Genomic DNA, 12744 nt, shown 5'->3' on the forward strand with positions numbered 1-12744 from the left:
AAACAAGGTATCTCAGCCACGTAGACTAGTGTATGATAACTATTTCGAAAGGATAAGCAGTATGTTTAAGCGTTCAATATATTGAATGTTTTGAACTGATTTAATTGAAAAGATAGCTTTCGTTATTTATTCAAATACAGGACTGTAAAATATTGACAGCACTGTAAATATATAATCTACATGTATATCATCGACAAAAGTAGTATTTGAATAAACTAAAACTAAATAGATTTCAGGGTTAACACCACTGTTAAATGTTCATTGTTTGAGGACCACCCCTTTTCACGAACGTGTTTTTCTTCATGTAACATTAATATGTATCGTTATGGATGAAATGAATTTTAGTTGAACTACGCAATAGTCAATTTATCAAGAAAAGATATGTCAAAAAATAAGTTAAATGGTTAAATATTAGACTAAGATGAATTAAAATCGTATAGTTGCAACAACTTACAATAACATATTTTCTCAAACGCAATGCATATAAAGCTACATGTATTTTCACAACTATTCAGATTCATTCAAATTGGAATTACTATCTGCTGTTCGATGCCCCTTATATGATTTTTATATGATATCAAGCATTACTTCTTTTACAATGATATACATCCATGAAGATATGAATACCATAAGTGACAGAAGTATAGCTGCTATGAAATTCAAATTAAGAACATGTTCATATGCAATCTCTTTCTAAAAATATTTACATGGAATAAAAACACAATAGTTAATAAGATTGATTTGCGTGCTTTATGTTTTACAAAAATTACTTTACTGGTTAACATCATTTGATAACCAAAAAAATTCCTATTTTAAAGAGATATAGATAAGCTATCAGCAGAGAGCTGGGATTTAATCTTATCTTAAGTATCTAAGATAACGTGTCCACTACAGCCGAATGTGGTCATTAGCGACAGTACTGGTCAGTAGACTGTCCTTCAATGATGTTTTACTTCACAGTAACTGCTATAATAACCCAGTTATTCCATTGTGTTTCGTGCCAAAGTCAGTATATGTCTGTGCATTCAGCTGCTGGAACTATCATTGGATTAGTAAAAACTTCCACGTTTAATTCAACAACATACCGCCTAAATACATTTCTTGGGGTTCCGTACGCGGAATCACCCGTGGGAATTAAGCCTTCGCTTTTCAAAAACCAGTCAAACAAGCTCGATTTACATCTCCGTTTTCTGCTGACCAATATTAACCGTCATGTCCACAAAACACACAGTTTTTCCCGGGAACACCGTTCATTTCGGAGGACTGCTTATCCCTGAACGTATACGCACCTGCAATAGCACACACTACCGGTAATCTACCAGTCATGGTGTGGTTCCACGGAGGGGCGTTTGTCATGGGATCGTCCAGTTCTTTCGATGCTAGCAATCTTTCCGGATAAGGAAACGTTCTGGTAGTGACCGCCAACTACAGACTGGGTCCAATTGGATTTTTTGCGACCGATGATGACACATCGAAAGGAAACTACGGACTGTGGGACCACATATGGTGATCCAGTGGGTCCATGATAACATTGCTTTCTTTGGAGGAGATCCACATCGAGTTACATTATTTGGAGAATCTGCAGGTGGTGCAAGCTCTTTTTATCAAGCCATGTATCCGCCGAATAAAGGATTATTCCACAGAATTATCTCTGAAAGTGGCACAGCTATATGTCCTTGGCCTACGGAGAAAAAGCTACTGTCGGAAGATTTGCAAAATTACTCGGATTAGAACTAAACTGTTCCATAGCAACCAACTCGGAGCTCCTGTATTGCCTGAGAACAAAACCTTATGAAGACCTGATTTCCAACGCTCAAGTTGGTACACAAGAAGATGAAATATACCGCCCAGAATGGACTCCCGTCGTAGACAAAGAATTCATCAAGATGCTTCCCCCGGACAATTATTTGTACCCTGAAACTATGTATGCTGATGTGAGAGATGCTCTCGCCGACCTCGACATATTTATCGGCGTGAATGATGGCGATGGTGGATTCATAACTATGGTTTCCCTTCTTCCATTTGTGCAAAGTAAAGTTACACCCTCGTATCCTGCTATTGATGTTGTCAACAATTACGTCACTAACTCAATGCTTACGGATAGGTTTGGTATAACTCTCGATTCTCTTGCTGATATCATGTCATTTGTTTACACAAACTGGTCAGCAAGTGAGACAAATGACACATATCGTCAAAAACTTCTAGACATGACCACAGATTACCAGTTTTTCATTCCGGCCTACGTTTCTGCACAGGCTCTAGTTAAATTGCAGGCACCGGAGCGACATACATACAACTATCTTTTCACACATCGATCTCCCTTTGGGCGACCCATTCCATGGGTTCCCGGGGCTGCTCATGGTGATGAATTAGCTTACGTATTTGGGTTTCCTTCCAGCATGCAAACAGGACCTAGTTTCCAGAATACACTTCCATCGGAGGAAGTCTTCCTTGCAGAGACAATCATGACGTACTGGACTAATTTTGCAAAGACGGGGTAGGTGCTACTAATAGAATCATTCAATATATACTCGTGTAGGATAGTGAAACTCCACCTCGGGGCCAAGATTGCCTCTTCCTAGACCGTGAATCTTGGCCCCGAGGTGGAATTTCACTATCCCACACGAGTATATATTGCATGATTATTTTTCTCGCATTATTTTGCATTAAAAAACCATGTCTGACAACTTTCTTTTATGGCATTTAGAAGATTACTTTCGGTTTATTCCTCCGCGTGCTTCAAACAGTGCAAGTGAGAGCACACGACAGTTTTATTAATAAAAATATGATAAATTGTAATTAACTAAGCAAAACAATTACTTAATGAATAATCTCAATCAATCATTTGGATTTCCATACAGCAGAAAACGTTTGTTTACGTTTTAAAGCGGCGTAGTAATACACAGTGTAAGACAGAAAAATCTCACACTACTGTCTCACACTGGACAAACCGATCTCACACTGGTGATAATGCGAGAAATGTATATCACATGTCTTTTGTCACAGAACATTTATTTTTTCTTTAAATATGAAGTGATGTTAATGCATTTCTTTTGCGGAATATCACTTGACTCTCAACACAAAACTATCAATACAAAGCAAAATGTTAGCGACTCGCACAGCATTTTGGACAGAGCTAGCACTCAAAGAGCTTAAAGATGTGCATAATATTTACACACAGGCTATAAACTCAATAACACCTAAAAATGCAAGGAGTTAATCAAATGAGTTGACAATTTTGCATCTTGGCACACTTTTACTGATGTTGTTTATTTTTAATTACTTCATATGTGCATGTATCCACAGCCTTTCCAATTAAGTGCTTTTGCAACAGAAAGACACAACTAAAAGATGTATACCAGTATTATAATTGCATTAATACATGGTTATCATGTGTTTTTAAGATCCTTTAGTGCTGGATTTTCATATTTTACATTGCACTCTATTTTTACAATGATGATTTACACTCGCTGAATGTTTAAGACTTAAAACAAAATCTTACACTACCGTTGCAATATTACCTTCAAAAGAGGGCATTGATAATTTTTTTTCAGCTTTGGACAATCAATGAATGTATTTTATTAAATCTGTTAGATCTTTTATAAATTTATCGCTCTGACATGAAAATTTGATATTTGTCCTTGCGTCTGCTTAATACACTGACAAATTTGAAAACATGTTTAATTTCTTGGAGGAGGAGGGGGAGGGAGTGTTAATAAATGTAGGAACTGTTCTTTGACGCAGGGTTTCCTATGGTTTCCAGTGCATTGGTCCTAGATAACCTTTGAGGTCTGACAACCTCCGGAGCATACACGTCATTTCATAAAAAATGGCAAAGAGCAAAGAGGTATAGCGCCTTTCCTATCATTTTTGTCTAGACATGTTTTAATATGAAGGGACTGTACCTTTTACTAAATATAGATAGATGTACATGTAGCAATATTATTTTCGAAACCTGGATAATAACCTCTGATACGTCATCCAGGAATCCTCCATCGATGAATGAATATAAATATCTCTGTGTCTAGTCAGTTGATATTTAAATCATAATTACTTCCAGCAAAATGAAATGTATCTAGTAAGAGTAAAAAGAGTGCATTGTTATTAATGAATATATAGTGGATTTATTTAGACTCAGCTTTATAATTATAAGAGAATTTACAAAAAGAACAGTAGACAAAATACATATAATTTAAACTTTCTATGTTTGTCATGCTTTGATTGAAAAGAAAAAAATTATAATTACTACCCGAAAATTAATTCAGCTACTGCAAATTCAAAATATCAATAGGGGCTTAATTTTGTTTTCATTAATGGTGATACATTTGATAAAGTTGCACTTATTCCCAAAAATTGATTTTTATTTCTGTCATTTGCAAGTCGAACGCACGCTAGAATTCCGTATCTCAATGGAATACAGAAGTGGGCTGGCATGCTCAACTTTGATTATTTTTCTCAAAAGTGTGGATGACCCCTTTAATCTAATTTAAACTTATTCTACAATGCCTGTTAAAATGATGGTGAAAAGCTCAAATATCACCTGTATAACATGATTTTAACTCTATCTCAACAGTTGAAAAGCTCAAATATCTAACTTTTCATTGCATAATTAAATTTTTCCCGATATATCACCTACATAACCTGAAGATTTTATTAATGTCATGTCAGATTATTGTGCTGTTTGTGGTTTGTTAAAATATTTTGATTAAATAATGTTAATATCAAAAATTTCTTACCTATGCAAAAGCTTGAATCGAAATCATATACTATAAGGTTTTAAAATTTATAATTTATCATTTGATTTGGAAAGAAATATTTGGTATAAGAACTACTGCTTTCCAACACATGTTTAATGAAATGAAACCATATAACTTTATCTGAAAAGACCTGTTTATTTTCACATAGTGACGTATTTCTAGATGCATTAATAGTCAGTATAAATTCTACATCGAGTATTACAGTGTTTTTTGGAATCCGCCAAGATCATTTTTTAGACGGTGGCTATAAATAGCCACGGTCTTTTGCTTCGGTGCTGACCGGAAGAGTAATTCTCACGGGGACTCTAGCGGATAACGAACGATAACTCTGTTAGGTACATGTATGCAGTGTTATACAGACAATGTTTTGTCTACGTGTCGATTTCAGTATGAGAACTAATTTTAATCTTATCAGATATTTTAAGCATATAGCTGCTAATTATTTTGTACATACATTTAAATAATGTATGAAATTGTGTTTTTCGTTACCCTGTCTGTTTACGCGGCATTAATAATATAAGCACCAACTGCCAGTTTTGACGTTAAACTCTGTATCAGGACTGCATAAACTATATCACTGCAATAATTGGTCACAATAATTGCTTCTTGTTTTTTATGATATAAATAATTGTCAGAAACACACTATTTAAACTGGTTTGCCATTTCATATTTCAGCAATTATGCTTCATCGATAAATTCAGCCATATTCAACGCATTAGTTTTAGTTGTGCAGTATATTTTTGTTGTTGTAGCTTATTCCAAAGAATTCACAACAGATACTGACAATGAATATTACATAAATTACATTTTATTGAACTTCAACCGATCAATGGCACAGTTTCTTCTACAAGTGTGCATGTGTTTTCAAACACACAAAGAAATTAAATTTACGACACATAAATGTGTTTAATTTTCGACTGACCTGTGATTTACAATGTACCTTATTTTGTACCTCACTCAGTCTGTAGAAACATAATTTTATTACAGGCACCTCGATATTCATCAGACAATATCTACTGCAGATGTTGACGCTTTACTTGCTGCTGACTTTCTTTCAAACACGCTAATCGACGTCGGATTGTAAAATTCACGTGCAAATCGAGTCGCCATTTTAAATGTATATAAACTACATTTTACGATGTTTTAAAGATTTTTAGTTCAGATTTTTTTTTACATATGCGTCTTATGGATATCACGGCGTGTCAGCTCGTGTATCTCTAATTTGCAGCAAACGCTAGCTTTTTTGTGAGAAAAAACATGCGATATTCCATATGCATTTAATTAAGGTACATTGTGAACGGTAATGTAAGATATAATAATTTTGTTAACTAAACAGTAGCTGCAGAACTGTAGCTCTCCGGTCTGTCAATATTTTTTCCCGGAGAGCTACAGTTCTGCAGCTAACTAAACAGTTTCTGTCGAATTTTTTTTACAATGAAATGAATAACGCAATTCGATGAGCGAAGTACAAATAGTGACTTTAATTCATTTGCGCCCGTTCCTGCTAAATGTATTTAAGAATCTTTTCTTTGGGGGCATTTTTTCACTAACAGATAACATTATTTACATTTGTACGTAAACATCGCCCCGTTTGTTCTCAAATAATTTTTTACTCGCGAGTACAAGTCTATTATGAACTTTCTTCGACATTTGTTTCCAAGTGTTAGCATCATTTTGTCAACATGCATTTACAAATAGGCGGGCCTATATAAATGCGCCAGTTTGTTGCGACTCGCAATTGAAATACACACCGGTTAGAAAGTGTCATCACTTAACGCAATGCTACATCAGCCGTAGCGTATACATCCATGCTATATTTGCGATAAATAATGAAACATGAAGGCAAAAAAATGTACTTCATAGATGACTGTAGAATTCTGCTGAGCTACAGAACTATAGCTTCCCGAAAATATTGGCGGGATTTGCGAACCCTAGATCTATTGTCTAGTACATGTAAAGAATAAAATTAAAGAGGATGGGTGAATAAGGCGTGTCAAATGCCCATATGAGGAATGATTAGATACGGCAAAATTAAAATATCATTAAATTTGATACTTTTTAAAAAAATTAATTAAAAACAATGTAATTTTACGTAACATCGGGTTGTAATCTTTAAATATTTTAAATACTTGCAATATATTGCTTTAAACTGGCGTATGAGTGTCAAAACCTCCTAATAGTGTAATTTTTATAACTTCAATGCATTTTCTTTCATAGAGTGGGTCTGAGCTCAATATTTTTTTTTTCAGTCTAAATGTGGTTTAATGGATTTTAAACCGATTTTACTCAACAAAAATTTGGAGAGATGACCCACTACAGTTCAAAAATGTCATTTTGTAGCTCAACAATTGAACGTTTTAGAAATATGATACAAGTCCGTAAATTCGTGGTCATAGCCTCATATAGCATTTAAACAACACAATTTGTTGTGAATGAAATGGCTCAGTGGTTAGAGCACCAGCCATAAGGAAACTTTATAGAACCTGGGTTTTTAGGTTGTGCGTTCGTTACCACCAAAACTTAAAGATTTATTATTTTTTTCTTATCTTTTTGAAATGTTTCAAACTGAATATAGTTAGAAATTACCATTTTGTAAACTTGTATAATAACATATCAAATATATTTAATTGAAAAAATGCTAAATTTGAAATTGTATTTTACGACTAAACCAAATGGGCAGTTGCACCATCTTATTCCCCCATCTTCTTTATATACACAGCTGTACGGTCAGAAAAACGTGCGTTCAACTTGAATTTTGTTTGTTTGGTGCTTTTAAAAACTTATTTTGTATAGTTAATCAATATTTGTTGTAAGTTTACTAGAAAAGTTTAATGTAGCAAGTAATTTATGCGTGTTAAAGTGTACTAAGAAGCGATAAAATAAAGCATGTGACTTTCCCGAATTCATTTAAATGATTTGAATAAATCTATTGCTAAATACAATAGAACGAATGTCTAAAACGTTGATTAATGAAACTGCCGCGACTGAATGTTGTATTTTTTTTTTTAATTTTCATTCACTTTCGCTGTGAGCAAATGGAAATAATCCACTAAAGTCGAAGATAACATATTGATTTACTCCTCTGTTTTATGATGACGTGCAATCCAAAAGCAATACCAATTTTATCAAACAGGTTCTTGTAAACCCATTATGTTTTCTTTACACCTAAATGTATTAACTGACTATGAGGAAAAAATCAGATGTGATGGTCCACAAGACTGCAACTTTTTCCCCGTGAAGAAATTGAGGGAAAATGCTGTCGAGAGGGACAATTAACATACTATATGTATGCCCAAATAGTTAGTAAAAATAAGTATTTTATCATGCCAAAGCTTTATTTGTTCTCGTTACTTGAGAAATCTACAATATATTTAAAGCACAATAGTCCGTCCAATCCACACTTTTCAAAAGTTGTTCCCCTTTGCGGGGTCAACCCAAAGGTCAAAAGGGAAAACCCCAAAATTCACCTTCTTCAAACAATCAAATATTTGGGCGAACTGTGATGAAATCTCTTTGGATTTCATTTAATATTCATTCAATATGTGGTGGCAACCCACATATTTAATGAGTCATTAAAACGGGGTTTTAATGTCAACTGATATAGATACAAACATATTGATACAAAATATATATACAAACTTCTATAAAACAAAGAATACTGTGATATATCTTTGGGTTTTCCCACAAAGATGACGACCAAGAGGCACAGCATTTGTAAAGTGTAGATCGAGATCACAGCTACGATTTCCACAGAATTATCCATGTAGGAAACTCACGACCAGTTGTGCGAGTAAGCGTTAAGTATTAGTGCATGTATGCGATACTGGCCGCGGTTTTCGACAAAAATAATTATCATACATCACTCATTGTTACGTGTAATATGCCACTTTCAAACGACGCCAACGTCTAACAGCACTTTCAGTACTTTGATTTCACCTGTTTCGATGATCGAGAGGTTAGGAAACTTATTTCCGTTTAAATCACAGCTTCAATTTTTTGCTAAAATAACCTTTGGTCGGCGCGGTTGCAAAGGAACAACAAATCATCTTTCATCACTATGCGTAAGGGCAAGTAGAGGTAAATATCAGAGTTCTTGCATTTATTTAACACCGAATGACTTCATCATATATTTGAAGTGATGTGTAATATATATATATATTTTTTTTTGGGGGGGGGAGGGGCTTTTCAGTAGTTAAGTTGGATTTGATTTCGCACAGTTCTAAACGTAACCATTTACTTTCATACAAGTGCATATTTAACACTTGGCGATATACGCAATTTAGCGGAATCTATTTTCCACTATATGGAAACTATATTAAATAGAATACATGTACAATTGTATACGTGTACAGTATTTTACTTCTTATGTTTATACATGTTCTTTAGCATATCAATCTTCATTAAATTGTGTTCTTATTGTAATTAAGGCGACTAATTATACATAGACAATCCTGTGGGAGTAGGTATTGGGAATGGTTCATGATACCAAACATTAAGGTAAAGGAAACACAGATATTGGTAAGAACGGGATGTGTCAAATGCATTTCAACAGCGAATTAGATAGTGTTGTCAGGAGGTACATGTAAATTCTAATATGCTATCATCTGCTGATCTTAGTGTTTAACATGTTGCAGACATGTTGGAGGCAGTATTCAAACTGTTGAAAATTATAGTCACCTTTCTGTATGGGAACTCTTGGCGAAGTCGCGATTATTTAAAAAAAAAAGAATTGATATAACTTATACTTCCTGTATATATCATATAAGGACTTTTAAACATTTATGAAAGATGGTAGAGTCCTGTATTGTACTTTTCAAAATAGATATGTATGCAAATGTGATCTCATTAGTCTTCTTGCTACATGTATCATTTGCTTCAAAAATTGAATAGAGATCTTTTACATGAATATGTAGGTTCGTTAGCTAAGTATAAATGATTCTTATAGTTTGTCCATTAAGGAGGGTGGGTTGACAACAAATTAACCATCAGATCTACCTAAGAATTTAAGATCACCTGGGGTGTATTCGTTTGCTACCTCCAGAACTGGTCCCGAATATTCAGCAGATCTCCATTCTCTACCTGCTCTTTGGTAAGTAGACAATGTAGATCTACAGGAGTTCTCCACACTGCAAACAAGCAAATTAGGATTACTCTTGCAGTTCTACAATCGACCAAACGAAAACACCCCATATGGTTTGTACAGCTAAAAACTATCATGTTGTAAAGGAAAAGGTCCATAATTTTTTTAATTTGGGTATTTTACTAACAAATTTATATAGAGCTCTTCTTGTAGAGGAGATCAATACAGTCTAAAATTGACGACGACCATCAATCTTTCCTAATACTTTGATTTCAGATTAGCTTTGTTTGTAAAACCTGAACTTTATGATTCATTTGCTTTCATCAAAACTATCTTTATAATTACAATGCTTACATAAAAAACCACATACTACTCAAATTAAACAAAAACATATATATATTGATGTCGTAAACTTTTGAATTGTTTGGATGAATATTTGTACATGTATGATATAAATTTTTAGAAATCAACACAAGGCATTTAAAAATGAAAGACATGTTTGAAATTACATAATAAATAAATTATCTGTAACGTTCTAGATAAAATCTTATCTTTCAAACAAGTTAGCCAGTATTGAAGATAAAATGCCCGACGTGATCAGTTACGACGGAACAGGTCAGTAGGATAGTTCTCGAATCATGTTTCATTCATTCTTTATTTCCATATTATATTACTTTTTTCACAGTGTTTTGTGTCAAAATGATCATGTTTATGTGCATTCATCTGCTGGAAATATTATTGGACTTCTAAAAACTTCCACGTTTAAGTCTACGGTGTACCGTATTAATACATTTCTTGGAATTCCGTATGCTGAACCACCTTTAGGAAACCTTCGATTTTCGAAACCAGTTAAAAAAGCTCGTTTTTCAGTGCCATTTTCAGCAAACCAATATGGACCTGCGTGTCCACAAAAACCGGAACTTGCCAAGCAGTGGATACCTGGAAAGCCTTATATATCGGAGGACTGTTTATCACTTAACGTGTTTGTTCCTGCAAATGCAAACACTAGCAATCTACCCGTTATGGTGTGGTTTCACGGTGGTGCATTTGTGATCGGACAATCCAGTATATATGACGCTAGCAACCTTTCTGGCTTTGGAAATGTAGTTGTAGTAACCGCTAACTACAGACTGGGTCCGATCGGATTTTTAGCGACCGATGATGACACATCCAAAGGAAACTACGGACTTTGGGATCAACATATGGTGATCCAGTGGGTTCATGATAACATTGCTTCCTTTGGAGGAGATCCACATCGAGTCACATTATTTGGAGAATCTGCAGGTGGTGCAAGCTCTTTTTATCAAGCCATGTATCCGCCGAATAAAGGATTAATACACAGAATTATCTCTGAAAGTGGCACAGCTATATGTCCCTGGGCTTATGGTGATAAATCTACTGTTGGTAGATTTGCCAAATTACTCGGATTAAAACTAAACTGTTCCATAGCGACCAACTCGGAGCTCCTGTCATGCCTGAGAACAAAACCTTATGAAGACCTGATTTCCAACGCTCAAGTTGGTACACAAGAAGATGAAATATACCGCCCAGAATGGACTCCCGTTGTAGACAACGAATTCATCAAAATGCTACCCCCGGACAATTATTTGTACCCTGAAACTATGTATGCTGATGTGAGAGATGCTCTCGCCGACCTCGACCTATTGATCGGCGTGAATGATGGCGATGGTGGATTCATAACTATGGTTTCTCTTTTTCCGTTTGTGCAAAGTAAAGTTACACCCTCGTACCCTGCTATTAACGTTGTCAACAATTACGTCACCAACTCCATGCTCACCGATCGGTTCGGTCATACTCTTGAATCTGTTGTTGATGTCATGTCATTTGTTTACACGAACTGGTCAGCAAGTGAGACAAATAACACGTATCTGCAGAAAGTACTAGACATGGCTACTGACTACCAGTTCTTCATTCCAGCCTATGTCTCGGCACGAGCTCTGTTTCAGTTGCAGGCACCGGAACGGCATACATACAAATATCTTTTTACCCACCGTTCTTCATTTGGTAAATTCATTCCGTGGGTTCCTGGGGCTGGTCATGGAGATGAGATACCTTACGTTTTTGGTTTTCCCTCAAGCATGCAAACAGGTCTTCGGTTTCCAGACACAGTTCCACCGGAGGAACTTGCCCTTTCGGAGAGAGTTATGACGTATTGGACTAATTTTGCAAAGACGGGGTGGGTAACTTTTTTTAATTTAAAAAAATCTAGACGTAAATCACCGTTTCATGTTTTGATATATATTTGTATTTTGTAGGGACCCGAACAAGTCTTCCGCCGTTTCATTAGTTTGGCCTACATTTGACAATCGCTCGGAACACTACTTGAATCTCAATTCAAGGTTATCCATAGGAAACAAAATGGAATCAACCCGCACAGCCTTTTGGACATATTTAGCACCTAAAATGCTAAAAATTGTGCCAAAAGGTTACTCATTAACTGCAAATTCGAGTATACATACATATGTCCTCGGTTGAACTCATAATGATGATTATTCATTTTCATCGTGGTTTATTCTTTATTGATTTTGATTTTTATCATATAACTACAATGGTTTTTCATATCAGTCATTTGATTTGCGTATATATGGACTTATTGTAAAGAATTGATAGTTAATAAAATTATATTGATGATAATTTTAACGAATGTTCCCGTGATTCCTATAGTAACGGGAATAACAAAGGGATTCTGTCTTTGTGAAATTATTTTTATATACATACCAGTGTCAACTCTTAATTTGTTTTTATACTGCGTGAAACATAAAGCTAAAGTTGAGACATGAGTTTCTTTCATATTCATCCTGGATGGAAACTTGAACTGCAAATCGTTCTTCCAGTTGTAATTATATGTTAACACTTTTTGTTCATTAAAATAAATGACTGGATAGG

At 34.9% G+C, this 12744-nt stretch overlaps 1 protein-coding gene and 1 pseudogene across 1 annotated transcript; both read left to right on the forward strand.

Annotated features, from left to right (window-relative positions):
* Positions 1–561: 561 nt before the first annotated feature.
* LOC128184769 (bile salt-activated lipase-like) lies at positions 562–4262 on the forward strand (annotated as a pseudogene).
* A 6156-nt stretch (positions 4263–10418) lies between these two features.
* On the forward strand, positions 10419–12631 carry LOC128186032 (neuroligin-4, Y-linked-like). The gene is made up of 2 exons (XM_052855756.1): positions 10419–12034; positions 12114–12631. Exons 1-2 carry the CDS (start codon positions 10476–10478, stop codon positions 12331–12333), a joined length of 1779 nt encoding a protein of 592 aa, XP_052711716.1. The 5' UTR covers positions 10419–10475; the 3' UTR covers positions 12334–12631.
* The last annotated feature ends 113 nt before the right edge of the window (positions 12632–12744 follow it).

Source organism: Crassostrea angulata, chromosome 5 (genome assembly GCF_025612915.1).
Source record: "Crassostrea angulata isolate pt1a10 chromosome 5, ASM2561291v2, whole genome shotgun sequence".
NCBI lineage: Eukaryota > Metazoa > Mollusca > Bivalvia > Ostreida > Ostreidae > Magallana > Magallana angulata.

What these genes read in the sequence shown, in the direction of transcription:
- LOC128186032 (XM_052855756.1), top strand. Translation starts at nt 10,476, where the DNA reads ATGTTTCATTCATTCTTTATTTCCATATTATATTACTTTTTTCACAGT. An exon ending in ACTAATTTTGCAAAGACGGG is followed by an intron (nt 12,035 to 12,113) that starts GTGGGTAACTTT and finishes TGTATTTTGTAG; the next exon opens with GGACCCGAACAAGTCTTCCG.